The 27025-nt window shown below is 40.7% G+C and overlaps 1 protein-coding gene across 1 annotated transcript; it reads right to left on the reverse strand.

Moving 5' to 3' along the window:
• Window positions 1–3462: 3462 nt before the first annotated feature.
• On the reverse strand, window positions 3463–10860 carry TM4SF1 (transmembrane 4 L six family member 1). Its single transcript, XM_057740175.1, has 5 exons — window positions 10578–10860; window positions 8991–9080; window positions 8757–8902; window positions 6171–6351; window positions 3463–4328 (listed from the first exon to the last, which is right to left on the reverse strand). The coding sequence occupies exons 1-5, from the start codon at window positions 10752–10754 to the stop codon at window positions 4314–4316; spliced, it is 609 nt and encodes a 202-aa protein (XP_057596158.1). The 5' UTR covers window positions 10755–10860; the 3' UTR covers window positions 3463–4313.
• Between the last annotated feature and the right edge of the window lie 16165 nt (window positions 10861–27025).

Below are 27025 nucleotides of genomic sequence, written 5' to 3' on the forward strand. Positions count from 1 at the left end.
ATTGTGTCGACAAAATTGGGGGAGGAGACAGTAGATGCTTTCTGCTCTCATTATTTGTGAGATTCACCCATGTTGTCTCATTTGCAGTAGTCTGTTCCTTTTAATTGCTGTATAGTAGGAAAATGTGTGTATATATGTGGCTAGTGTGTGTGTGTGACAGAGAGAGAGAGAGAGAGAGAGAGAGAGGTTGGTTGATCAGTTCTAAGAATTAACATGAAATCCAGCTCCAGAAAGGCCTGGTAGACTTCCGTAACTGCAGTAAACAAAATAAGCATCTAAATTGACAAAGATGCACACACACACGAATATTTCATGCGAAAAAGGAAGGAGGAACAATTTGTACTGGCCTTGGGTAGGTGACTCAATTCCTCTACTTGTTAAGACGCGTTGGATCATTTTCACAATCAGGCTGAGCCAAGTCCTATAAAACCATGCTGTTGTTAACCCTCCTCTCATTTCAGGAAGCTAAAATGAGGAAAACTCAGGCTGTGCTACAAAACGTCCTGATAAAAGGCCAATGCTCAAAGCAGAGGTATTTCATTACTTTCTTTTTTAAAATGAAAAAACAGATACATATTTGATATTTATAAAAAATCTCATTTAGTTGCTAGATTGAGTAGATACTGTGTACTTACGTTTCCCAAACATAGAGTGAGAATTATGGCTTCCCCATGACTACATTTTTAGCCTGTGGTCACTGCCTGCCTCACCTGCCCCATTCCTCCAACTAATTGCAGGCACCATTATTCTCCAGTGTCTACTGTGGAATGACTCCCCTGTTCATCCCCAAGAACAATGGTTTTCTCATACACTTGGGGAGTGTCCTTTAAAGACTGTGGACTGCTTCCTGAATTTTAGGACTGAATCTTTCTTTTCTCTTTTTTGTTTTCTTTTCAAACGTAGTATGTGTTTATGGGAGACATTTCAGTAAGTATAGATAAGCAAAATGGATCAAGACAAAAATCACCCAGAAACTGATCCAAACATATGTACATATATATATATGTTATAAATATAAGTATGCATAATATTTTACTGTGCTGACCACATTTTATCAAACCAGTTCCTTGTTGTCAGACATTTAGGCTCTTGTCACTTTTCTAGGTATAAACAATACACCCAAGATTATCCCTGGAAACTGAACATCCTTGATGATTCTCCTAAAATAAATTTCTAAAAGTAAAAATATTGGGTTAAAAAGGATGGGCAGGGACTTCCCTGGTGGCGCAGTGGTTGAGAATCTGCCTGCCAATGCAGGGGACACAGGTTCGAGCCCTGGTCCGGGAAGATCCCACATACCGGGGAGCAACTAAGGCCGTGTGCCACAACTACTGAAGCCAGCACACCTAGAGCCAGCGCTCCCAACAAGAGAAGCCACTGCAAAGAGAAGCCTGCCCACTGCAAAGAAGAGCAGCCCCCACTCTCTGCAACTAGAGAAAGCCCGCTCAGCAACGAAGACCCAACACAGCCAATAAATAAATAAATTAAAAAAAAAAAAAAAAGATGGGTAAACTTTCTAAATTGTCGCTTTTCTGAAAAATTGCACCAAATCTCATACCCTTTCACACTAGGGTAAGTGTCAGAGGAAACCTCAATCAAAGAGATGTCACACATATACAAAAACCAAATTGTAGTGAAGGTACCATTCCATCAATTTCCTTAGATTTCAATTCAAGAGATTCCCTTTATGCAGATGGTCATTTGTAAATTTGGTAACTATGGTAAAATAATCCTCAGAAGGAACTATCTAACCTTGAGGCAGTGTGCGCTATTCAGGTGATTCAGTTTCTATAGAAATTTTTGTTATTATGTTGCCAGGTGATAATAAGCTGTTTTGATACAATCCCTAAGGGAACTTCCAGCAGAATTGAGGGGTTTAGAATATTACAGACCCAGAGTGTGAGCTATGAATAGAAATAAACTAGCATGGAAGGGAACTTGTGTAAGTTATTTCCTCTGGGCAATGGCAATGTCTACTGTTAAAGGATTGGATTTACACACTAGAGGAAACTGTGAGTCGCTCAAATTTAGGCTCTGATGGGGATGAGGGCCATGGGGCCTGTCAAAGCCCCCTTTGGTGGGTGGAGAGTCTGAATTCCAGTGTTGGAGGAGATAAAACTCCAGCCCCTGTGCAGGGGCCACGGAGGAGGTGGAGGGGGCCAAGGACAGAAGTGGATTTTCATGTTAGACTGACCTGGACTTAAGCATAGCTTTTTCACTTGCTAAAGATGTAGCCTTGGGTGGACTACTTAACCTCTCTGGTCTCAGACTCTATAAAATGGAGACAAGCGCTGCCTTCCAGGGCTGTTGAAAGATTTCAGTGAAATAATACGTGTAGAAACTAAGTACAGTAATTGACACAGAACTCAATAGTTCAGTTGCTATTATTACTAACATGGTTAATAATCATTATTGCAATTTTCTTTGAGCATAAATTTAAGGGGGAAAACGTGCTTATGACTGATCATTAGGCCTCTTTTTTTAGAGCCTCTGTTGCTGGGGTTCTTAACCTGGCATCCAAGAACTCCTAAGAGGCCCACGGAAGGATATCTGTGGTGGGGGGAAGTATTAAACCTTGGATGGGAAAAAAAAATTGTCATTGTTTTTATTAACCTCTAATGAAAATTTAGTATTTCCTTTGTGTATGTGTAATTTACAAAATTACATATCTTCCCAAATCTCATTAAAATTGTTGCACGTATCTCAAAATACCATTTCAATTGGAGTCATAGTTCAAAAATACAGTACTTCTTAGACTCCCTCCTCACTAGCCTGCTGCTGAATCACACACGAATCCCTGTTTTCCTGTCTACAGATGTTTGTGTGATGGAGCTGCCTATCAGGACAACTTATAATTTTAAAAAATATTTTGATTAAATAGTCAGATATCTGGGTTTACTTTGTCATCCTATGTGTTTTATGCATTTTAAACAGTATTCTTCAAAGGAGTCATAAGCTTCACCAGACTGCCAGAAAGACAGAGGCACATGAAAGATTAGAACCCTTCAGGCCGGAGACCTTGCTCTCAGGAGGCGTTCTGCTCTCCAACAGCTAGTGAAGCTTCTTTATTAAGTAGCCTGTCTGTTGCATAGGCCAATAAACACAGAAAGCAAACAATTTCTGTAGACAATTCCCAATAGGTCGGGGGATCCTGTCACTTGAAAGAGCCTGACTATACAACAGGTGCCAGTTATCAAGAGAGAGAATGTCTGTTACCTTCCCCAGGAGCAGAATGTCTGGAGCACCCAGTGGAAAGGAAAGTTGCCTAACCAGGACGTCGGCCCAAATGCATGGAAAGCAGAGAAGGAGAAGATGAAGAAGAGAAAGTGGGATAAAGAAACCAGAAGACACAAAGCCCCTAACAATGGAGATTGTATAACCTGCAGACTAAAAAAGAAAAAAAAAAAAAAGGAAGAAAAAGGAGGAACTTGAAAGAAAGGACGATGAAACTAAACAACAAAATGGTAGTCAATACTTTATTTGTTGTATTTAAACGAGCAAATTTGGGGGGTTATTTCCTCATGGTCCTCCTGCCCCTCCTCCCCCATGTCCCCATGATGCTGCTCAACTGCTTTATTCCGTTTCCCATCTTTCTTCTTGTCCAATTCCCCAGGCCTTTCTCTTTTTAAGTCCATGATCCTTAGTCTTGTTTTTGAAGGACAAAAATCTTTCCATGTGTTAGAAAAATCTGGTAGTCCTTGCAGCAACTCGCTGCATTGTATATTTTGACTCATTCATTTGGATTCAAGCATTCTCAATCTGTCCCCCCGACTCCGGGGAAGTATCTGTCTCTTTCATAGCATGAAACAGTTCAAAAGGCCACTTAGAGATCTGCAGGCATACCAATGGGAAACACCATATAAACAGTGAAAAAATATATCTTTTCAGGTTGTTTGATTTTCTCCTTAATGGTCTTAAAAAAGGCAACTAGAAATCTTTCATTTAATAAACACGTGCACATATAAATATATACAATAGTAATCGGAATGTGGTGTTTATCTTTGTAACGTTTCTCAAAAACATGACCTCAGCCAGAGTTTATCTCAGGTAGGCTGAGAACTGTCACTCAGTCTGTGAATTACCTCCAGAGTGTAGTTTATTTTCTTATTCCTAAAAAAAATAAAATAAAATAATTTCTTTGCTGAAATCAAATACTGACAGCACATGAAGATGCCAGTCTTTATACACATTTATAAAAGTAGAATATGTGGTGTATGATACACTAGTACAAAGTTTTACAAATTAATACAAGTAAAATATATAAATTACAGTGACATTGAGGAAGATTGTGGTTTTGTCTTGGGGTGGTTCTTCTAGCAGTCATATTGCTGTAAAGAAAATGAAATAAGCATCAGGTTCTGATCAGGCTAAACAAACAATGATGACATTTCAGTGCTTTAAATTCTTGTATGAAGCAAACATAAAGCCAGCTGATCTCAGCTCCAGCAGGGGTTGGGTCAACAACACTGAGAGCTTTGACAATGCTCACAAAATGTTTCCTAAGCAAATCAGACGTTCTTTCCCAGCAAAAGCTTCAGAAAGAGGCCATGGAAACGGCAGCTTACGATGCTTGGCTGGCTTTGAATATGCTTGGGGTGGATTTTTAACCTCAGGGATTTAAGAGATAATACCTTGGGAGTTTCACACTGGTACAGGCTCAGTGCTGGCAACTTTTGAATTAAATGCTACCGAGTTACAGATTTGACTCATCTACACTAAAAACTCTGCTGTTTGAAACTGTCTTTTGTCTTACAAACAAACATAGCAGATCTGGCCTGCAGTGTTCTGGGAAGAAGCCATCCCTACAGTGACTCAGATGGAAAACCCAGTGGGCTCCCCCAGCTCAGGGGAGAATGTCATTCTGCCAAACCACTACAGCAATTTTGGTCATTGACACATTATGCCTGTCCCCAAAATGTACCAGCACTGAAGTCCAGTGGGACCTCATCTAATTTAAACTCTGCCTTGTAGGAAATTCAAGGCTAAAGATAGGTTATTTTATAGTAATCCCAAGAGAATTATTTGCCTCTCCCCAACCATATTGCCTGGAAACAACTCCATATTGAAGGCTTTCCACTCTGTTGTTTTCTCGGAAATTTGGCAGGCTCCCAAGGCAATTATTAAACTTGCTGTATTTGCCTGATAAGGAAATCTAGATTTTTATTTTAACTTCCCCTCAAAAATTATAGAAAGTTTCCACCTATTTACAGCAAAGTTTTTTGGGCTTTTCATTTTCATTAGGTTTTGCCTTATTTTTAAAGAAAGTTAGGAGACCTTGAAACAGAGGAGTAAATGGTTAGGAAAATACAAATTAAATAAGTTTCTGTTTACCTAATCCTGCTTTACAGAATAACACATAAAACAAACCACCCGCCTCTAAACTGAACTAAAGTTGGACTTCCATCAGTTCAGTAATATATATGTATATATATATATTTTTTTTTTTAGGAAAATATAGAAACAAGAATTTTCCCCACTACAAACAAATGCATATTTCTCTTCAAAATCATATCCCCAGGAAACAAGTGCTTCCTGGCTTTCTTTCACAGTGAAAGAAAGGCTTTTAATGAACTGCTATTCAAAGGCTACTAGTAATTCTCTAGGCTTAGCTATTTGGGCATTATTGCGACTCCTTATTAGGAAGGAACTGTAGAAAACCCAACAGAACAGCAAGTGCTGCATACAGGTTAAGAGCAGGAGCTGTGGCATAAAAAGACCCAGGGTTTGAAGCCTGTTAGTTCCTGACTAGGTGATCTTAGGAATGTTGCTTAATCTCTGCGTCATAGGCTCATCTGGAATGGGGGTTTAGTGCAATGCTCAGGGCAATGGATGATGGCTGTTACTGGTGTGTACCAGATGGGAATGTGAGAGCAAGCAGAGAAAGGACATTTCTTTTGCGTCTTTGCAGCCAGAGCAGGAGCAGTAGGTTAGATCCTGAAGGGGCATTTTGTCTACAGATGACATTGTCTTATATACACAGAGCCAACTACAAAGAACCAAGATAACCCAGTGACTGTAACAGTCAAGGAAGCTTACTATTGAGAGCAAAACTGAATGCTGTAAATGCTTTGCCACAAAGATGGAATAAATGCTGGTAGGTTGAGCAAGGTTTGATATTGCCTTTTTCCTCTAGGATGAAAACAATGATGCATTTTTACACAGGTTCTTACCTGTTGGCGAGAGCAGCAATAACCACAGATGCCTCCAAGCACTCCGTTTATTATTTGAAAGAGACACAAGATGAATTCAATTCCACCAAGTGCCAAGAGGATAGAAAACAGAGAGACATTCCATTCCACTCCATGCTCGGGTTCAATGCATTGGGACCATGTGGAGGTATCCAGAAGGTAACTGTGGATAAAAAGGGAAACTTCTGACACACAGCCACACCCAATGGGATGTCTCATAAGCATACTTTTTGTTTTTTTATCAATCAATAGATTAATTCAATGCCTTATATCAGATTCTTCCAGTCCAAGTCATTCCACAAAATGAGGAATTTTGCCCAGATCTTGCTGTGATACTAAAAAAGTCAACACAGATTATGGAGCATTTGGTGTGAGTTAGACATTGAGACAGAGCTGGGGATATAATGGCCTAGGTTCTGTCCTGGAAAAGCATCGCTCAAGAGAAGAAAACAATAGTTAATCTCAATGTAACCAGTACACCCATCAGGTAAACCAAGGGTGAAAGGGCCATAGAGGAAGGACAACTAACTCGGGCCAAAGAGAAGAGTTGCTTATGCATCTAGTCCACAAGTCTGAGCTCCATGAAGGTAGGAACCAGACTTATTCATCAATGTATATCCAATTCCCAGGACAGTATCTGGCACATGGTAAGTACTCAACACATTGGAAAAGTAACTGAATGATAAATAACAATCCAAAGTCACTTTGTGAAATGTTAGCAAACCATACTGGGGTCATTTTCTGAATATATATATTTTTCATGAAATAGAATTCAATCATATGGAGAAATCTAGGACTGACTTAATTCCACTAAGAGATCTGATATAATTCTTTCCTTATCACTTCTTCCTACCACAACAGAACAAAGGGGCTGCAAATTAGAGCCCTCATTTTGGAATGATTCATTGAGCCAATTCAATTTGTTGATTACAAAAAAAAAAAAAAGTCTCTTCTTCTGGCCCTGTCTTTCTGTATATAAAGTGGAACAAAAATTCATAATTTCAGAAACACAATATAAAAATTTCTTTGGCTCCACTTAGCTATTGAGCAACTAAATCCCTGGCTTGTTATTCCCCGTATTGAAATCACTGGACTAGTTGAAATGAGGAATGACATAGAAGCAGGAGATTGCTTGCAGAAACTGGGTTGCATCAAGAGAGGGCCTATAAAATAATCAGCTATAAAAATACTTAATGATACTATCACCTCTCCTTGGAGTAATCATAATGCTTTTTAGCGGTGGGTTTGTGCAGAAGATTGTATGTTTTTGTATACAGGAATAACCAATTTCTACTGGTGTATTCAGTATGTTCAGAACAAAGCATGAAAACTATGAGCTGAAAAATCACGATCAATAACAATTTTGAACACCACCATTTCAAACTCTTGTGAGCGCTGGTGTTCCTTCAGAAGCTACCATTGGGCTGTACCTGTTGCAAGCTAGTAGATAATATCAACAGCTAAGAATGGCAGTGCTCATGCTGTGTTAGCTTCTGTGACAAGTATTTTACATATTGTATCTTATTAATCCTACAGACAACTGCCATTGGTTTTATTTTACAGATGAAATAATTGAGGTGCAGAGAGCTCAGCTTGCCTTTTCCTGGTTACTGAGAAAGTAAATGCAGAGCTGAGACTGAACCCAGGTCTATCTAATTCCATATTCATGATCTTATGACTTTATTATATGCTACAAAATTCATGGGAAACAAACATTCTTGAAAATATAAGGGCAATTCAAATTCATTATTCTCATTATTTTTCACTCACGTATCTCATTACTAAACGTTTCAAAATCCAAAACAGGATGTCATTCATTTATCGTTATGTACATCAGTTTCTATCAGCCATTTCTGTTCTTTTTTCAATAATGGACATGAAATAAACATCAACATAAAACAATGGAGCCACTTAAATTTTCCTGATGTTATAAAGTCGTGAATAAGATCAGTCTTATACAGCCTGATCACTTTAAATAAACAGTGCGTTATACAGAGTTACTATGTTATACGTGAGTGTGTGTGTGTGTGTGTGTGTATGTGTGTGTGTGTTGAGGGGGTGGTAGTATGATTGACCCTGGGCTTTGGTTAAATTCACATGATTTTCATTCATACTATATAAGGATTCCATAATATTTTCTTATAAAAAATAGTAAAATCAACCAATTGCTTTGGTATAGTATACACACTATGTAAGTACAAACTTTACAGCTAGGCTGCCTGGGTTCAAATTGTGACTACCATGCCTTAGTAGTGTGATTCTGGATAAGTTACTTCATCTCTCTGCGCCTCCATTTCCTAATCTGTAAAATGGGAGCAATAGTGGAAGTCACCTCATAGGGTTATCACAAGGACCGAATCAGTGAATCCATTGAAAAGCTTCTCTGTGTCAGGGACTGGGCATCCATCCTCTGATACCCATTGCTTAAATTGTGCCTGAGTCAGTGAGAGTAAACCTGGTTGAGAGGATGGATGAATGAATGGTTGATGCCTTTCTAGTTTGCTGGGTTTACCACTATACACACGTGGTGGATAAGAGTGTGCGGCCTGATGGAGGACAGTCACTTACTTTCCCTCAGTGCTGGCAAACGTGTAATTCCACTGGCCACTGGCATCAAGACATTTTGGTCCTTCCGCTAAGCCCAGCGATGCCACAATGACGCAGTAACCAGATCCTGCAATTCCGATGAGAGCGGCCAGTACAGAGGAAAGCATCTAGGGAAAGGAGGATCACCAGAAGTGAGGCACAGAGCATCACAGCTACCTCTTAGGGACCGTTCCCCACCGGAGCGGGAGGACCTACCGCGCATCTTTTGCCGCAGTTTTCGTGGCCGCAGCAGCCACAGCAGTCTTCCTGCTCCAGCCCAATGAAGACGAATGCCGGCAGGAACATCTGGTTAGAAAAAACGCAAGTTAAAGTCATTGTCTTTTCCCAGGTCCATAAGGCTCAGTCAGCCTAAGTCTGTTTTAGTAAAATATTTTTCTTTCTGAGACTATTGAATGTCTTTGGGTTAAGTTGACCAAATATCTCAAAGAATGGTAAACTCTGAGGAGAAAATAAAAACCCTCTAAAGTGTAATATCACCTTGTTTTCATGTAATGTGTCACATTAGGTAGGGTCAGCGTGTAGCATGGGTGGGGTAAAATAATTACCTATAAATGTGTTAATTCCATAAGAGTTCATAACATAGTTCCAGATGCAAACTCTGTTTGGAAACTATTAAACCCAGTTTTTAAATCTGTTTGTTTGTTTTCCCCTGTAAAGCACAAAAGATAACAACAAATCTTTGATAGAATAACTGAAACTTTTTTATAAGCAAGAGAGATGAAAGCTCTGTATAGCAAAGGTGAACTGCTTCTTTGAAGACACCATTGCATGATTATAGCTTCATAATAAAGCTCTTAAAATAATATGTTTGTAACACTTTAAGTTCAAGATCAAAAGAAGTTTAAATAAGCAAGGTGTTATATTAAAGACAAATGATTATGAAATTAACTATACCTCAATAAAATAAAACAAAACAAAAACTGACCTGAGAACTAGTGTGAAAAAAAAGACAAATGATTATGTTAACATGGTAGAAATGCTTAAATTCAAAGCAGGTTTGCCACACATAGTTAGTGTATTAAGTTTCAATATCCTTTACTTGACTAAGAAAAATATTCTGTGTGGTATTAGCAATTCCATAAAACTTCTCTTCAAAATTCTCAATCCCAGCATTTCAAAGTGGCATACTCAAGTTTGTCCACATTCTTTCCACGCTGTGGTTGAAGCTAATACTTTCAGCTCCTAGGTTGGCAGGGAAATTCCTCTCACTTCACTTAAAAACAAACTTTGGAAAAAACAACACATTCCACTAGTAGCTTTAGACACTGATTTGCTGCTAACTGAAGGATTTTTCCTAAACGCCACACCCCAGGCTTACATAAAGGAGAAAATTTATAGTCCTTTCTGAATAGCAGTGCACTCACAATTCAATATTTCTCCGTCACAGATACCTGAGAATAAACAGCAGAGAATTTGGATCCAAAATTTTGTTGATTTAGACAGAGAACCTGTGGACTCCTCTCAGCTCCCAAGAGCAAAGGTTAAATGACTACCTGCTCTGGGACTAGAAACTCTGTAGTTTTCCAAATCTTATTTAACAGCTAGTATCTGTTTCTAGTTGTAAAGTAAGAGAGTTTAGCAAAAAGGTAGTAAACTACATTTTTTAAAACAACATCTAATAAAATGAGTACACTACACCTATCTCAACTTTCATATAATCTCCTTTCAACAGAAGAATGAACAAAAATCCTAAATTTGGAAACATGCTTTATAGAAAACTTTCTATGAAAACGTCTAACAGGAAAGAATTTTTTAAGGCTGTACTGATCCTGAATGTCTTACCAGCAAGCCTCCTCCTACGATGCCGGAGAAGAACCACACGAAGCGGCTGAGATGGTCTTCAGTAGCATACCTTGTTTCCCCATTGGGAAAGTAAAGCAAAATATTAGCCACAATGCAGAGGACAGCGAGCCCCACCAGAGAATATCCAATGCATCGTGCGCATTTCCCGTAGCACATGGTGGTGGAGTTTATTTTTTCCTCCTTCACTCTTTGCCTTGGCTCAGTGATGGCCCAGATCAGATGAGAGCATGCCCGTCTGTGGAGAAAGCAAAAACAATTCCCAGCCCATTCCTGCAACCTCTTAAATACTCTGAGTTCTTAGTCACTGGGTGGATGAGGTACTGGGCTTTCATTGGTCCTGATTGCAGGCTCCGGTTGGGGTGGGGGGGAGGTGGGGGATGTCCCGCCCTTCAAATGAAATCCTTGGCACAAGCAAAACCAGGGGCAGGACTTGAGAAACAGCCTCAGTCATAGGCAAGAGAGAATATGATTAATCCTCCACAAAGAATTCACTGTGTAACTCCTTCACAGGATAAAAAAATCCACAGGAAAGTCTAATACAACTTTCCAGTAAGTGCAAAGCATCCAGAGTGTGACAGCCCTTGCTGAGGCTGTGATTCTGCTCCACGTAGCTGTCTGGACATCTTCCAGTCTGAAGGCTCTGTGTTCACTTCCACCTCTGTACGGATTTAATCCGAGACCTGGGGCAAGTCTCCTGAGCTCGTTTCCTTGTCTGTTAAAGGCAAGGTGTCCGAGCCATCACCTACAGATTTAAGGAGGCTGTTGGGAAAATTACAGAGCTGCCTTCTTTCCTCTGCCTCTGGTGCTCTCGGCAGGACTGCGCCTAGTGTCCAGCCTTCCAGGACATCTGCCTCCAAATCAAATCTGGCCCCAAAACAAAAGTGGCATTAGTCAACACAAAGGGCTCAGGCACCTTTTTTATTCCCGAGTATTGCTCTCAGGCAAAGCAGTGCCAGGAAGAGCCAAGGGAGGCCTCAAGCCTGGGAGGAGGATTAAAAAGAAGAAGAAGGGAAGAAAAAGGGACTTGGCAAGCAGAGTGGGGAAACACGTTTGGGAGAGTCTGGAATTACTGGGAGAAACACACAAGGTTGAGCAGGGCACAGGGGCAAGCAGTGGTCTACTAATCAGATCTGTAGCAGGCTCGAAAGGCAAGGCAGAGAAAGGGGGTTAGACTAAATTTCTGGTCTGGTTATCTTGCAGAAGGTGGGATCAGGTTCTGAATAAGTTGAGCCCTTGAATAGCAGGTGGCCCAGGCCAGCTGGATGGGGGGAGGACTGAGTGCCCAGGTGGGGCCAGGACTGGAGGGGCCTCATCACCAGGACAAAGATGGTGAGTACAAAATAGAGGCAAAAAGCCAAGATAAGGAGCTGTTGGTTCAAAAGAGGAAGGTGAGCCCCACTGGTGAATCTAGAAGCTTAGGCTGCGGCCAGAGTCTGAAGGATCTGGAGCAGATGTAGAGGGCAGGACACATATCAAAACTGAGGAGTCAGCTGGGGTTAATGACGTGGGATCCAGACTGCGAAAAGGACCCAAGAGGAAGCGTGGCCTGAGCATACAAAGAAGGATGAGTGTCAGACTGGCCTAGGAAGTAGATGGATGGAAACCTGAGTGCAGACAGGGAAGCCTGGAACCACACACCTGCTCAGGTATAGGGAGGCAGGTCTTCACAAGAACATGAATTCCTCACCACTATACATCCAAAAGCCAGGCATGTGTGCCCTCTGTTCTGGCTTTAAATCCTATTGGAGATGGGGTTGCACAGGTGTCAGGGCCTGGGATGACAGTGCAGGTGACTGGGTCCTTTGCTGGGGCATCATCATTCTACCCCTCCACTCTGCGATCTATCCCATCTGGGGCCAAAAGGGGGAGAGCGATCCTTTGATGTCTTTGCCTCCCTGGGCTTAAATCCACTTTGTCCTTCTCTCCCCCAACCCTATAGTCAGCAGGGCAGAGAGAAGAAAGTGAGGGGCTTGGAAAGAGAAAGTCTGGGGGGGCAGCCCAACTCTGCTGTCTGCCAGCTTTCAGGATCAGGCAAATCACGTACATTCCTGGGACTCTTTCCTACTCTCTAAGACAAGGAGCAGGACTCCATCCGTGGTTCTTAAGTTTTTGAGTCTTGTAATAATCCGGACCCCCTCCCCGGAAAAGGAAATGTACATATAGGCAAACACACATTTTTCATCCCATTCTTGGGGGTTCACGGACTCCCTGAAGCCCATTAGTGGATCCCTTTCCACGTTTCTCAAGGGGTGGCCTGTCCAGAGGCCACTTGCATGACAGATGCAGATTCCTGGTCCCTTGCTGGATATAACAAATAGCAATTTATCAGGGTGGAGCCCAGTCATCTGCATTTTTTACAAACATTTCAAATGGGTCTCATGTTCACTCAGGTTTGGGGATCACGGGTCCAGTCCACAGCCCAGGTAAGTATCATTTGTAGTTGATGTTCTCTAAGGCCACTGTCACCTCCAATGGCTCCTCAGCTCTAGCAGACAGAATGCATGCAAAAATTACAGGGACACACTGCAATTCAGTGTAAGGCACTTTCAGGCTTGAGCTGAAAAAAGTCTCTTGTAGTATGGAGTCCCGCCCCCTTGTTCACCCTCTGCTTCTACCCTTCAGCGGATAACCTGAAACAGAGTCTTTTCTGGTTTGGGCTCTTGGTTGAAGAGCAGATCTGGTTTTCTGGGCAATTTCTGTAACCACTTGGCTCTGATCCTAGCCGACTTTGCCCAACAGATGACCCTGGCCTTCCACCTGACCGTGAACTCTCTGTTTCCTGTGCAGAGCTGCCATTGCCAGGGATTTCTTTCCACTTTCCAACTCCCACCCTGGCCCTGCCCCCACTTCTGTCTTCCTGTCTTCCTTGTTCTGAGGCGTATTGTCTTCCTGAACTTCAAGCTGTGGGATTCTGCTCACACATCATCTCAAAGAGGCCCTCTCCCAGGACGCCATCTGGTGATGCTGTGCCCCACCCCCCAGTTCCTCTTCATCACATGCCCTGGTTCTATTAGCATTCCAGAATTTATCATCCCTGAAATTATTCTATGTTTTCACTTGTTTCCCTTTCTGTTGTCTGTCTTGCCCTCCCCTCCCCTCTGGCCGGGGAACCCTTTCTGCCTTGTCCACCTTTGCCTCCCCAGTGCCTGGAGCAGTACCTGGTGCATAGTAGGTGCTCCATAAATTTTTGCTGAACGTTGAATGAATAAATAAATGAATCAATGACTTTTTAAGCCTGTTCTTGGCAGGCTGATGCTCCAGTCCCTCAACTCTGTTTTGCTCCTCTGTGAGCCCACAATCTCACTCCAGAGCCCTCTTAGCTTTGGAGTCCACCGTACTCCTCCTTGAGCCTGCCACTGCCTGACTGTTTGGTTTGGGGTGAGTTATCAACGATTCTATACCTCAGTTTCTATCCCTCATTTGTTCACCAACATTTACTGAGCTCTTACTGTGTCTTCTAAGTGCTGGGGATGCAGCAGTAAACAAACAAAATCGATACCCTTAAGGAGAGCCCTTTCTATCAGAAGGGGAGAGACAAATAAAAAATAGTGCTAAATAAAATGCACTTTGTATTGGTGATAAGTGCAGGAAAGGGGAATCAGTGGGTGAGGACGAGGGCCTCTGAGACAGGATAATAACAGAACTGACATCACAGAGTTGCCATGTGTAAAGTGAGTCAATGTGTCTAAGGTGTGAAGCACCTAGCATTTAGCAATCACTCCATAAATGTTACTTATTATTTCCGTTTTCATCAACACACTCTCCCAGGCAAGATGTCTCTACTCCATCTATGATTCATTATATCGACGTCCCTGGGATTCCATCACTTCAATATACACCGGATCCCTTTATTATTTTTTGTGACTAATTTTTAAACACTGGAGTTCCCACAGTTATTAAAAGCTCACTTTTATTTCCCTCATTCCCTATGGAATCAACCTCAATCCACGAACACCTTTGGAAAGGGTAGTTTTTACTGCGCTACAGGACTGCAGGTCCCTGAGCACTGGAACTGGTTCTTAACCTCACGTTTTGGATATGCTGTCCCACTACCAGAAAGGCCCTGTTCTTCCTCCCTGCCCTGGTCCATCCCCCCAGCTTTATTCTGTAGGCTGAACTCATCACTTTTCTGTGACACCTCCCATCACATTCCTGCCTGCCTCCCAGAGGCTCATCACTCCCAATTTTCCCTTAACACACCCACATTGAGCACCAATCAGACCACACTGCACTAATGCGCATCCTCACCAGCCTCCCCAGCTCCACTGAGGTCCCAGAGAGCAGGTTATCTTTTCTTCTTTGAGGTCACAACAGCTAGCACAGTCCGGCATTTAGTTGGTTCCTAATAAAGATTTGCTAAATTTTGTTCAAATACATAGGGAAGTTGAATATGTTCAATTCTAAGATGATTTGCTTTTAAGCAAAGCAAAAATGTCTTATGAAAAGTTAGGCAAAATCAGCATTTGTTATATTTAAATTGGAAAAATTTTAGTTTTACACGTCATGCACATGAGCAGCTGTAATGTGCCTCTCACAATGAGCTCTCCTAAGCATTTGACATGTGGAATGTGACTTCAAGAATAATTCCAATGAGAAGAAAGATGGCAGCAAAATAGAATGACGTGGAATGAATCCCTCTCCACAGATCCATCAGGAATACATCAAAGGATGCAATAATTTCCACAGAGAACCAGCTGAACACCAGCAGAGGACCTCAGACACCAGAAAGGACTGCAAAGATCCCAGCATAACTGGTATTTGTTTGACTCAAAACTCTGCCATTAATCTAAGGCTTGGACAGTCTTCTTTAAGCAAACAAGCAAACTCTGAAGTCTGGACTACTCCATCAGAAGTCAAGTAGGAGGCTCTGGGGAGAGAGCACTGAATCCAGGATGCTAGACTACTAGGGAGTCCTCAGACACAGGGAAGATTAACTGCAGAGAACTCTCACAGAGCCCTGTATCAGATTCTAAGACCCGGCTTCATCCAACTGTCTACACTGCCAGTGCTGGACACCTCACACCAAACTACAAACAAGACAGGAACACAAACCCACCCATCAGCACACAGACTACCTAAAGCCATATTAACCTCACAGATACCCTAAAACACACCACCTGACATGGCCCTGCTCATCAGAGAGAAAAGACACAGAGCCACACACCAGAAAGCAGACACCAGACCCCCCCACCAGGAAGCCTACTCAAGACACTGGACAAACCCACCACAGGGAGCAGAGGGCAGAAACAAGAGGAATTACTACTAGGCAGTATAGGGAAAGGAGACAGAAAATCCTATAAATTAGACAAAATGAGAAAACAAAGAAACACCATGCAGGCAAAGGAGCAGGAAAAAAACCCACAAGATCAAATAAATGAGGAAATAGGAAAATTGCCTGAAAAAGAATTCAGAGTAATGATAGTAAAGATGATCCAAAATCTCAATAACAAAATACAGAAAATACAAGAAACAGTTAATAAGGACTCAGAAGAACCAAAGAGCAAACAAACAGTAATGGACAGAAAAGTAACAGAAATTAAAAATACTCTAGATGGTATAAACAGCAGAATAACGGAGGCAAAAGAACAAATAAGTGAGTTGGGAGATAGAATGGGGGAAATAACTGCCACAGAGCAGGAAAGAGAAAAAAGGATAAAAAGAATGGAAGACAGTCTCAGAGACCTTGGTGACAACATGAAGCATACCAACATTCAAATCATAGGCATCCCAGAAGAAGAAGAAAAAAAGAAAGGGTCTGAGAAAATATTTGAAGAGGTTATAGTGGAAAACTTCCTGAACATGGGAAAGGAAATAATTAATCAAGTCCAAGAAGCGCAGAGAGTCCCATACAGAATAAACCCAAGGAGAAATATACCAAGGCACATCTTAATCAAACTAACGAAAATTAAACACAAAGAAAAACTATTAAAAGCAGCAAGAGAAAAGCAACAAATAACATATAAGGGAAAATCCATAAGGATAACCACTGATCTTTCTGCAGAAACTCTGCAGGCCAGAAGGAAATGACAGGATATATGGAAAGTCCTGAAAGAGAAAAACCTACAGCCAAGAATACTTTACCCAGCAAGAATCTCATTTAGATTTGACAGAGAAATCAAAAGCTTTCCAGACAAGCAAAAGTTAAGAGAATTAAGCTCCACCAAACCAGCCTTACAACAATTGCTAAAGGAACTTTTCTAAGTAGGAAATGCAAGAGAAGGAAAAGACCTACAAAAACAAACCCAAAACAATTAAGAAAATGGTAACAGGAACGCACATGTCAATAATCACCTTGAATGTAAATGGCTTAAATGCTCCAACCAAAAGATACAGACTGGCAGAATGGATACAAAAACAAGACCCTTCTATATGCTGCCTACAAGAAACCCACTTCAGACCAAGGGACACATATAGACTGAAAGTAAAGGGATGGAAAAAGATATGCCATGCAAATGGAAGTAAAAAAAAAGCTGGAGTAGCAATACTCATATCAGACAAATTAGACTTTAAAGGAAAGACTATTACAAGTGACAAGGAAGGACACTATATAATGATGAAGGGATCAATCCAAGAAGAAGATATAACAATTGTAACTATCTATGCCCCCAACATAGGAGCACCTCAATACATAAGGCAAATGCTAACTGCCCTAAAAGGGGACATCGACAGTAACACAATAATAGCAGGAGACTTTAACACCCCACTTACAGCAATGAACAGATTCTCCAAACAGAAAATAAATATGGACATACAAGCATTAAATAACACATTAGGCCATCTCGACTTAACTGATATTTATAGGACATTCCATCCAAAAACTACAGAATACATTTTCTTCTCAAGTGCACATGGAACATTTTCCAGGATAGATCACTTCTTGGGTCACAAATCAAGCCTCTATAAATTCAAGAATATTGAAATCATATCAAGCATCTTCTCTGACCGCAACGCCATGAAACTAGATATCAATTACAGGAGAAAAACTATAAAAAATACAAACACATGGAGGCTAAACAATATGCTATTAAATGACCAAGAAATCACTAAAGAAATCAAAGAGGAAATCAAAAAATATCTAGAAACAAATGACAAAACACAACAACCCAAAACCTATGGGATGCAGCAAAAGCAGTTCTAAGAGGGAAGTTTATAGCATTACAGTCCTACCTCAAGAAACAAGAAAAATATCGAATAAACAACCTAACCTTACACCTAAAACAATTAGAGAAAGAAGAACAAAAAAACCCCAAAGTGAGCAGAAGGAAAGAAATCATAAAGATCAGGTCAGAAAGAAATGAAAAAGAAAGGAAGGAAGCAATAGCAAAAATTAATAAAACTAAAAGCTGGTTCTTTGAGAAGATAAACAAAATTGATAAACCATTAGCCAGACTCATTAGGAAAAAAAGGGAGAAGACATACATCAACAGAATTAGAAACGAAAAAGGAGAAGCAACAACTAACACTGCAGAAATACAAAACATCATGAGAGACTACTACAAGCAACTGTATGTCAATTAATTGGATAACCTGGAAGAAATGAATAAATTCTTAGAAAAGTACAATCTTCCAAGAATGAACTAGGAAGAAATAGAAAATATGAACAGACCAATCAAAATTATGGAAATTGAGGCTGTGATTAAAAATCTCCCAACAAACAAAAGCCCAGGGCCAGATGGATTCACAGGCAAATTCTATCAAACATTTAGAGAAGAGCTAACACCTATCCTTCTCAAACTCTTCCAAAATATAGCAGGAGGCACACTCCCAAACTCATTCTATGAGGCCACCATCACCCTGATACCAAAACCAGGCAAAGAGGTCACAAAAAAAGGAAAATTACAGGCCACTATCACTGAGGGATACAGATGCAAAAATCCTCAACAAAATACTGGCAAACAGAATCCAACAGCATATTAAAAAGATCATACACCGTGATCAAGTGGGGTTTATCCCTGGAATGCAAGGATTCTTCAATATACGCAAATCCATCAATGTGATACATCATATCAACAAATTGAAGGATATAAACCATATGATCATCTCAATAGATGCAGAAAAAGCTTTTGACAAAATTCAACATCCATTTATGATAAAAACTCTCCAGAAAAGGGGTATAGAAGGAAATTACCTCAACATAAGAAAAGCCATATATGAGAAGCCAAAAGCCAACATCATTCTAAATGGTGAAAAACTGAAAGCATTCCCTCTAAGAACAGGAACAAGACAGGGGTGCCCACTCTCACCATTATTATTCAACATAGTTTTGGAAGTTTTACCACAGCAATCAGAGAAGAAAATGAAATAAAAGGAATCCAAATTGGAAAAGAAGTAAAATTGTCACTCTTTGCAGATGACATGATATTATATATAGAAAACCAAGGATTCTACCAAACTAAGGATTCTACCAGAAAACTGCTAGCACTAATTGATGAATTTAGTAAAGTAGCAGGATATTAAATTAATGCACAGAAATCTCTTGCATTCCTATACACTAACAATGGAAGAGCAGAAAGAGAAATTAAGGAAACACTCCCATTTACCACTGCAACAAAAAGAATAAAATACCTAGGAATAAACCTGCCTAAGGAGGCAAAAGACCTGTATGCAGAAAACTGTAAGATACTGATGAAAGAAATCAAAGATGATACACACAGATGGAGGGACATACCATGTTCTTGGATTGGAAGAATCAATATTATGAAAATGACTATCTTACCCTATCAAGTTACCAATGGCATTTTTCACAGAACTAGAACAAGAAATCTTATGATTTGTATGGAAATGTAGAAGACCCCGAATAGCCAAAGCAATCTTGAGAAGGAAAGACAGAGTTGGTGGAATCAGGCTTCCTGACTTCAGGCTATGCTACAAGGCTACAGTGATCAAGACAGTATGGTACTGGCACAAAAATAGAAAGGAAGGTCAATGGAACAGAATAGAGAACTCAGAGGTAAACCCACACACATATGGGCAGCTTATCTTTGACAAACGAGGCAACAATATACAATGGAAAAAAGACAGCCTCTTCAATAAATGGTGCTGGGAAAATTGGACAGCTAAGTGTAAAAGAATGAAATTAAGACACTTCCTAACACCATGCATGAAAATAAACTCAAAATAGATTAAAGACCTAAATGTAAGGCCAGACACTATAAAACTCCTAGAGGAAAACAGAGGCAGAATACTCGATGACATACATCAAAGCAAGATCCTTTTGACCCACCTCCTAGAATCATGGAAATAAAATCAAGAATAAGCAAATGGGACCTAATGAAACTTAAAAGCTTTTGCACAGCAAAAGAAACCATAAACAAGACAAGACGACAACCCTCAGAATGGGAGAAAATACTTGCCAATGAAGCAACGGACAAAGGATAAATCTCCAAAATGTATAAGCAGCTCATGCAGCTTAATACCAAAAAAGCAAATAACCCAATCCACAAATGGGCAGAAGACCTAAATAGACATTTCTCCAAAGAAGACATGCAGATGGCCAACAAACACATGAAAAGATGCTCAACATCACTAATCATTAGAGAAATACAAGTCAAAGCCACAATGAGGTATCACCTCCCACTGGTCGGAATAGCTATCATCAAAAAATCTAGAAACAATAAATGCTGGAGAGGGTGTGGAGAAAAGGGAACTCTCCTGCACTGCTGGTGGGAATGTAAGTTGGTACAGCCACTATGGAAAACAGTTTGGAGGTTCCTTAAAAAACTACAAATAGAACTACCATATGACCCAGCAATCCCACTCCTGGGCATATACCCACAGAAAACCATAATTCAAAAAGAAACATGTACCATAATGTTTATTGCAGCACTATTTACAATAGCCAGGACATGGAAGCAACTTAAATGCCCATCAACAGGTGAATGGATAAAGAAGATGTGGCACATATATACAATGGAATATTACTCAGCCATAAGAAGGAATGAAATGGAGCTATATATAATGAGGTGGATAGACCTAGAGACTGTCATACAGAGCGAAGTAAGCCAGAAAGATGAAAACAAACAATGTATGCTAACTCATATATATGGAATCTGAAGAAATGGTACTGATGAACCCAGTGACAGGGCAAGAGTGGAGATGCAGATGTAGAGAATGGACTTGAGGACACAGGGTTGGGGTGGGGGGTGGGGGGCGAAGGGGAAGCTGGGATGAAGTGAGAGAGTAGCATAGAGATAGATACACTACCAACTGTAAAATAGATAGCTGGTGGAAAGTTGCTGTATAACAAAGGGAGATCAACTCAATGATGGGGATGCCTTAGAGGGCCAGAACAGGGAGGGTGGGAGGGAGGGAATATGGGGATATATGTATAAACACAGCTGATTCACTTTGGTGTACTTCAAGAGCTGGTACAAAAGTGTAAAGCAATTATATTCCAAAAAAGAGCTTAAAAGAAAAAGAATAATTCCAAGGAAAACTACTTTTGATAATATCAAGATAATATCAATTTAAGCATAGGTTGTAATGTTGGAAGAAGCCTCAATAGAATGAATGGTTCAGCTCCCACCCCTTCACAGGGTCTTTACGCTTACTTTATAGATAAACCCACAGGTGTTAAAGACTTTTCCCAATGTCCTCTAGCTAGCGGGCAGTAGAAAGGAGCTACCTTTAAGAACTAATGTCAGTGGTCAATGGTTCTATGTGGTTGTGGGATTCTAAGAGGAAGATTTGAACTCAAATCTCTTGCCTCCTGGTTGCTTCCTTCCACATGCATTTTGCTCTCCTTGTTGGGAAATTGATTCCACATGTATTTTGCCTTCCTTGTTGGGAAAGTGCTAGTTTCTCACTCATTTGACTCTTGAAAAACATAACCATTCATACATAGTAACCACACTCATTAGAGCTTTTTTGATTATAATCAAAGGGACATTAATTACAAACTCCAAAGATAGCAATGCAGATGGGACGATGGGAATCATGGACAAGGGGAACCAAATTCTGTAGGAAATCCAGAATGTCCTCCTCACTCTCCATCTTATATTTTTGACTCTCCTGTCCATAACTTCATTCTTTTTTTTAAAGATTTTTTGATGTGGAGTATTTTAAGAGTCTTCCTCAACTTTTGTTTGTTACAATATTGCTTCTATGTGTTGGTTTTTTGGCCCCGAAACATGTGGGATCTTAGCGCCCTAACCAGGGATCGAACCCACTTCCCTGCATTGGAAGGCGAAGTCTCAACAACTGGATCGCCAGGGAAGTCCCCTTCATTCTTCTTAAGGATAACTTGTTTTCTCTCTCACATGAAAGAATGTACCCAACTTTATATTTTTCCCTGTTCAAGAAACCCATCCCAACCCCAGATTCTGAGGGAAGGGAGGTGCATTGGACAAGATTGGGACTCCTGCCCGTGCCTGGGGAGCCTGAATAACGTGGCTGCCGGGAGCCATCTCTGCAACCACGTCAATGGATAAGCAGGCATTCTCAGGAAAAGGTGAGCATTGGACCAGGGGGAGAAGCCGGGAGCTGTTCTCTATTTGAAATTGTAATCAGGGCATCCAACCACAGTAAGAGGAAGGCAGAGAGAGGGAGCAGTGGTGAGCCATCCTACCCACAGCTTCCTGGCTTTCCCCTCAGTTTAGATTGTAGCTCAAATTATTCTTGGGTTGAAAATAAGCTTCTTGGCAAACCCACGATGGGTCATCAGTTCAAACCTGTCAAAATGGCCATCATCAAAAAGACCACAAATAACAGATGTTGGCGAGAATGTGGAGAAAAGGGATCCTTGTACACTGATGGGAATATAAGTTTGTGTAAACCACAATGGAAAACTGTATGGAGGTTCCTCAAAGAACTAAAAATGGAACTAACATATGATCCAGCAATTCCACTCCTGGGTATATATCCAAAGAAGACAAAAACATTAATTTGAAAAGATATATGTGCCCCAATGTTCACAGCAGCATTATTTACAATAGCCAAGATATGGAAGCAACCTAAATGTCCATCAGCAGATGAATGAATAAAGAATATGTGATATATATATATAATGGAATATTATTCAGCCATAAAAAAGAATGAAATAATGCCATTTGCATCAACATGGATGGACCTAGAGATTATCATACTAAGTGAAGTAAGTCAGAAAGAAAAAGACAAATTATGTTATCGTTTATGTGTGCAATCTAAAATATAAAAGAAACAAATGGAAATGCAAACAAAAAAGTAAGTTTCTTGGCCCAAGCTTAAACCAGAGTTCCTTTTTTCCCCTCATCCATTTATCAATTCCCTCATCTCCATCTGGTAGTTCTAGTTTAACATTTCACAGCCATCATCTTACCCCCTCATTGAGCCAGGGAAACTGCCTGGCCTCATTGCCATTTTCAGACAAGCCAACTCCTGGGATGCCTGCTCCATGTTCTGAAGCTCAAGATGTGGGTCTGGCTCTCCCTTCTTGGGGGCTGCCTGCTCAGAAGAGCTGGCCTGCCCTCTTGCATGATGCGTGAGCTGAGGGTGTCTGGAGCACACCTGTGACAACCAACACACAAATACCTTAAGGGAGAAGGACTCTTGTTTTCTGATTTGAGTATCATTTCCTTGGGTTTTGCAATAGATCCTGCCATGTGAGATGATGGGGGGCTTCAAAGATCATCTGAGTCTCAATGGACAATGGCCTGTGGATTTCTGAAACCACACACACTGACAAAGGCCAAGGGAAACAGGGACTCTCCAAGGGTAGGGCTAGGAAACTGCAATTTAAGGAAGCTCCCCAAGTGATTCTACTCACAGCCAGAGTTGAAAGCCACTGATGCAAGTGACCCAACTTTCTAGTTATTTTATAAATGAGGCCACCAAGGTCCAGAAGGGTTAATTTCAGTTCAGAAGAAAAGCCACAGGGGCTTCACTGGTGGCACAGTGGTTAAGAATCTGCCTGCCAATGCAGGAGACAGGGGTTTGAGCCCTGGTCTGGGAAGATCCCACATGCTGCAGAGTAACTAAGCCCGTGCACCACAACTACTGAGCCTGCGCTCTAGAGCCTGCAAGCCACAACAATTGAGCCCGTGTGCCACAACTACTGAAGCCTGCGCACCTAGAGCCTGTGCTCCACAATAAGAGAAGCCCATGCAGTGCAATGAAGAGTAGCCCCGCTCACCACAATTAGAGAAAGCCTGCCTGCAGCAACAAAGACCCAACACAGCCAATAAATAAATTAATTTTTTTTAAAATTAAAAAAAAAAAGAAAAGCCACAGACAATTAAAACAAAAACAAACCCTAAAAAACGAAAAGTGATGAATTCATCTGTTTGCATATTCTGAACCTAGTCAACCAGGTGCTTCCCTTTGTGTTTCTCTTTTACTTCCCCAGATCCCAGCTGCCTTTGGGGAGAACGACAAAAACTGTTATGGTTACTGTGCATTAGAGGAAGGAGGGAGGGACAATAACATATAGACACGTGCCAGGTCTCCTCTGTTGTAACTGAACTTTACAGCTGTCTTGTGGGGAGCTGTTTCCAGGTGGAAACTAAGGCTCATGTGGGTTAGGTAAGCAGGCTGAGGTCACGAGGCTGGTGAGTGACACACTCCGGACTCAGGTATCTCTGACTCAGACTTTCACGCTCTTCCCTTCACACGTTTGGCTCTTTGTGTGCGTGTGTGTGTGCTATTTCACCACATCCTCTCCAAATGAAAAACATGGACCAGATTTAAGGACTTTTAATTTGGCATTTCTGAATAACATAATTCCCAGACATTAATCGTTTGGGTTCTACTTTAATAAGATAAATGATTTTAAAGTTAACCAGGGAAGGGGATAAATTAGGAGTATGGGATTAACAAATACACACTACCATATATAAAAGAGATAAACAACAAGGATTTACTGTATAGTGCAGGGAAATATATTCAATATTTTGTAATAACCTATAATGGAAAAGAATTTTTTAAATAATGTAGTTAGATACATATGTATACATATAATCAAATCACCTTGCTCTACACCTGAAACTAACACAATATTGTAAATCAATTATACTTCAATTTTTAAAATAGATAAAATTAAGAATAAAGTTAACCTGGTGTTTTCAAATGAGACTTTCCACCAATGTGAGTTGAATGGTCAGAACCCTGGTGGACAGCACAGGTCTAAGGCTATGGCCAGCATTCCATGAACTTGGCTTTATTGTAGCAGAATAGAACTGTCAATAATCAAGATGTGTGTATCATTAAAAGTTTTAAAAAAGAGTAATTTATTCTTTTCCTAGATTCAGTATAGGAGAGAAATAATAAAATCTGTTCTCATTTCCTTTACTCTATTGTAATGTGTAAAAGGATTTCCCCACCTGGCCTTTGAGCTTCTATAAAAAATATGCTTGCCTTTTTTTTCCCAGAAAGGTTGGGATGGAAATCTCTCCCCTCCTGCTTCCCTGTCATTTAAAATTCAGCCCACTGGGGCTTCTATCAGCCGGTAGTTGAAGATCACACAAGGAAGAGAGGGTAGTTGGCTCAGAGCTGATTTTTAGGCATTACTTCCCGGGGATCCCTGGTGACAGGGGAGGGTGGATGTGTGTGGGTGTGTATGGTTGAGTTTTGAATAAAAAAAACTTCCTGCTGTACAGTTTTTAGTCACTTCTATGACTTCAGCATTCTCAGAGACTTAGATTGAAGCATAAATGAGGCAATGTGAACCTTCTCAAGTAACCATTCCAAGTTGGTGAGTTAATCCTCCACCTAGACCTCATGGTCTTGCCACTCTCAGCCAAACTGGTTTTGTGGCTATCAGTCAAACTCCAACACGGCACAATTCCCACTGATGCTGAATGAGCTGAAAACTTGGGTTGCTGTTGATTTTGTCCTGGGGAATTTTACCCAGAATAGCCTTACAGCAGTGGAGCAGTGGAAACTTGGTGGGAGGGTGGCACGGGTGGGGGTGGGGGGGGCATGAGAAAGAGGGAGACAGACAGACAGACAGACATCAAGAAAACATGGCAGACTTGGGTTGTCTCAAAGCCTCAGTTCTGGCCAAGGTGGATGCTGACCTTACTTTCTACCTCCCTGTTCACAGTGTCCACCTGGCACCAATGCAGGAGAACTGAAGTCCGAGTAAGCACTACCCCAGCATCTAGTACAAACACCATGCCTCAGATTTCCTCCCCAGAAAGGGAGTTGAGATTCTAATTGGCTGAATCATCTAGTGACAACTCCCTTCATTGTCTTAGGTTACAAAAACACAGTCACGTACTATGGGAACCCTGATGGGAAATTCATTCCATTTTCAAGTTAAACCGTTAGCCTGGCCTATTTCACTAAAAGATTCTTTAGGGCTGTGGCTTTTCAACAATGCCTTCACAGTGATTCAGAAATTACTCTCTCAGATTTAAAAGGTGAGGAAAACTTGAGCAAGAATTGCAAAGGGACTAAAATACCAATTTGAAACATGAAAATCATCTAGAATATTTCTAATGCATTTGTTCCTTGCCAAATAGGAACCAAATAAGCTTCTTTAGTGAGAGCCTTCAGGATAGCTGTCCCTCCAAGTAATTAAATCAGGAATTTGGGCTAGAGATACTGGTTGTCAACAGAAGCAGGCTCAGGATGTAGAAACCCTGATCTGCCTTGCATCTTCCTTTGCAGATGCAAGTTCTGGCCGCCCTCACTCCCCCTCATGAGAACACAGGGGAGAATGATTACAGGACCTTGCCCTTCTTGACTGCCTTCTCCAATTTCCTGTCTTCTCAATGGTCTTGGTGTCTTCTGTGATGACTTGATGTTTTTAGGAATCAGAGTCCTAGACACAGGTTTGGCATAAGGCTTGTGTGAGTTTCTTTCTTTCTTTTTCTTTCTTTCTTTTCTTTCTTTCTTTCTTTCTTTCTTTCTTTCTTTCTTTCTTTCTTTCTTTCTTTCTTTCTTTCTTTCTTTCTTTCTTTCTTCCTTCTTTCTTTCTCTTTCTTTCTTTCTTTCTTTCTTTCTTTTCCTTTCTTTCTTTCTTTCTTTTATTTTTTATGAAGAAGGAAGAATAAGAACACAAATGAGTGGAACGAATTTTTTTCTTGAATCATATATGTGATGTTTCACAGGAGATCTTCTATCTTCTCACAATATATTAAAGACAACTTAAAAGTTATTGTGGGGAATTCTCAAAGAAAAAGAAATTCCATGAGAAGGTGAAGACCCCTGACAAATTCACTTTTTATTTATTTTCTAAGAAGGATGTAAATTGGGTTTTCCCCTTATTTTTATTCTTCCTTCAGAGTTTCTGATCAACATGAGGATGCTTCATTCAATAAATATTCACTGAGTGATTACTGTGTGCCAGGCCTGAGCCTCAGAACTTTACATGTACATCTCACTGAATCCTCATAGCAACCTTTCGAGGTAGGCACTGTTATAAACACCATCACACAGGTGACCAATTATAAGAGACTCTTCCAAGGCCTTGCAATTCGTCCACGATGGCCGGGATTTGGGTTCAGGCA

The sequence above is a fragment of the Hippopotamus amphibius genome, chromosome 6 (genome assembly GCF_030028045.1).
Source record: "Hippopotamus amphibius kiboko isolate mHipAmp2 chromosome 6, mHipAmp2.hap2, whole genome shotgun sequence".
NCBI lineage: Eukaryota > Metazoa > Chordata > Mammalia > Artiodactyla > Hippopotamidae > Hippopotamus > Hippopotamus amphibius.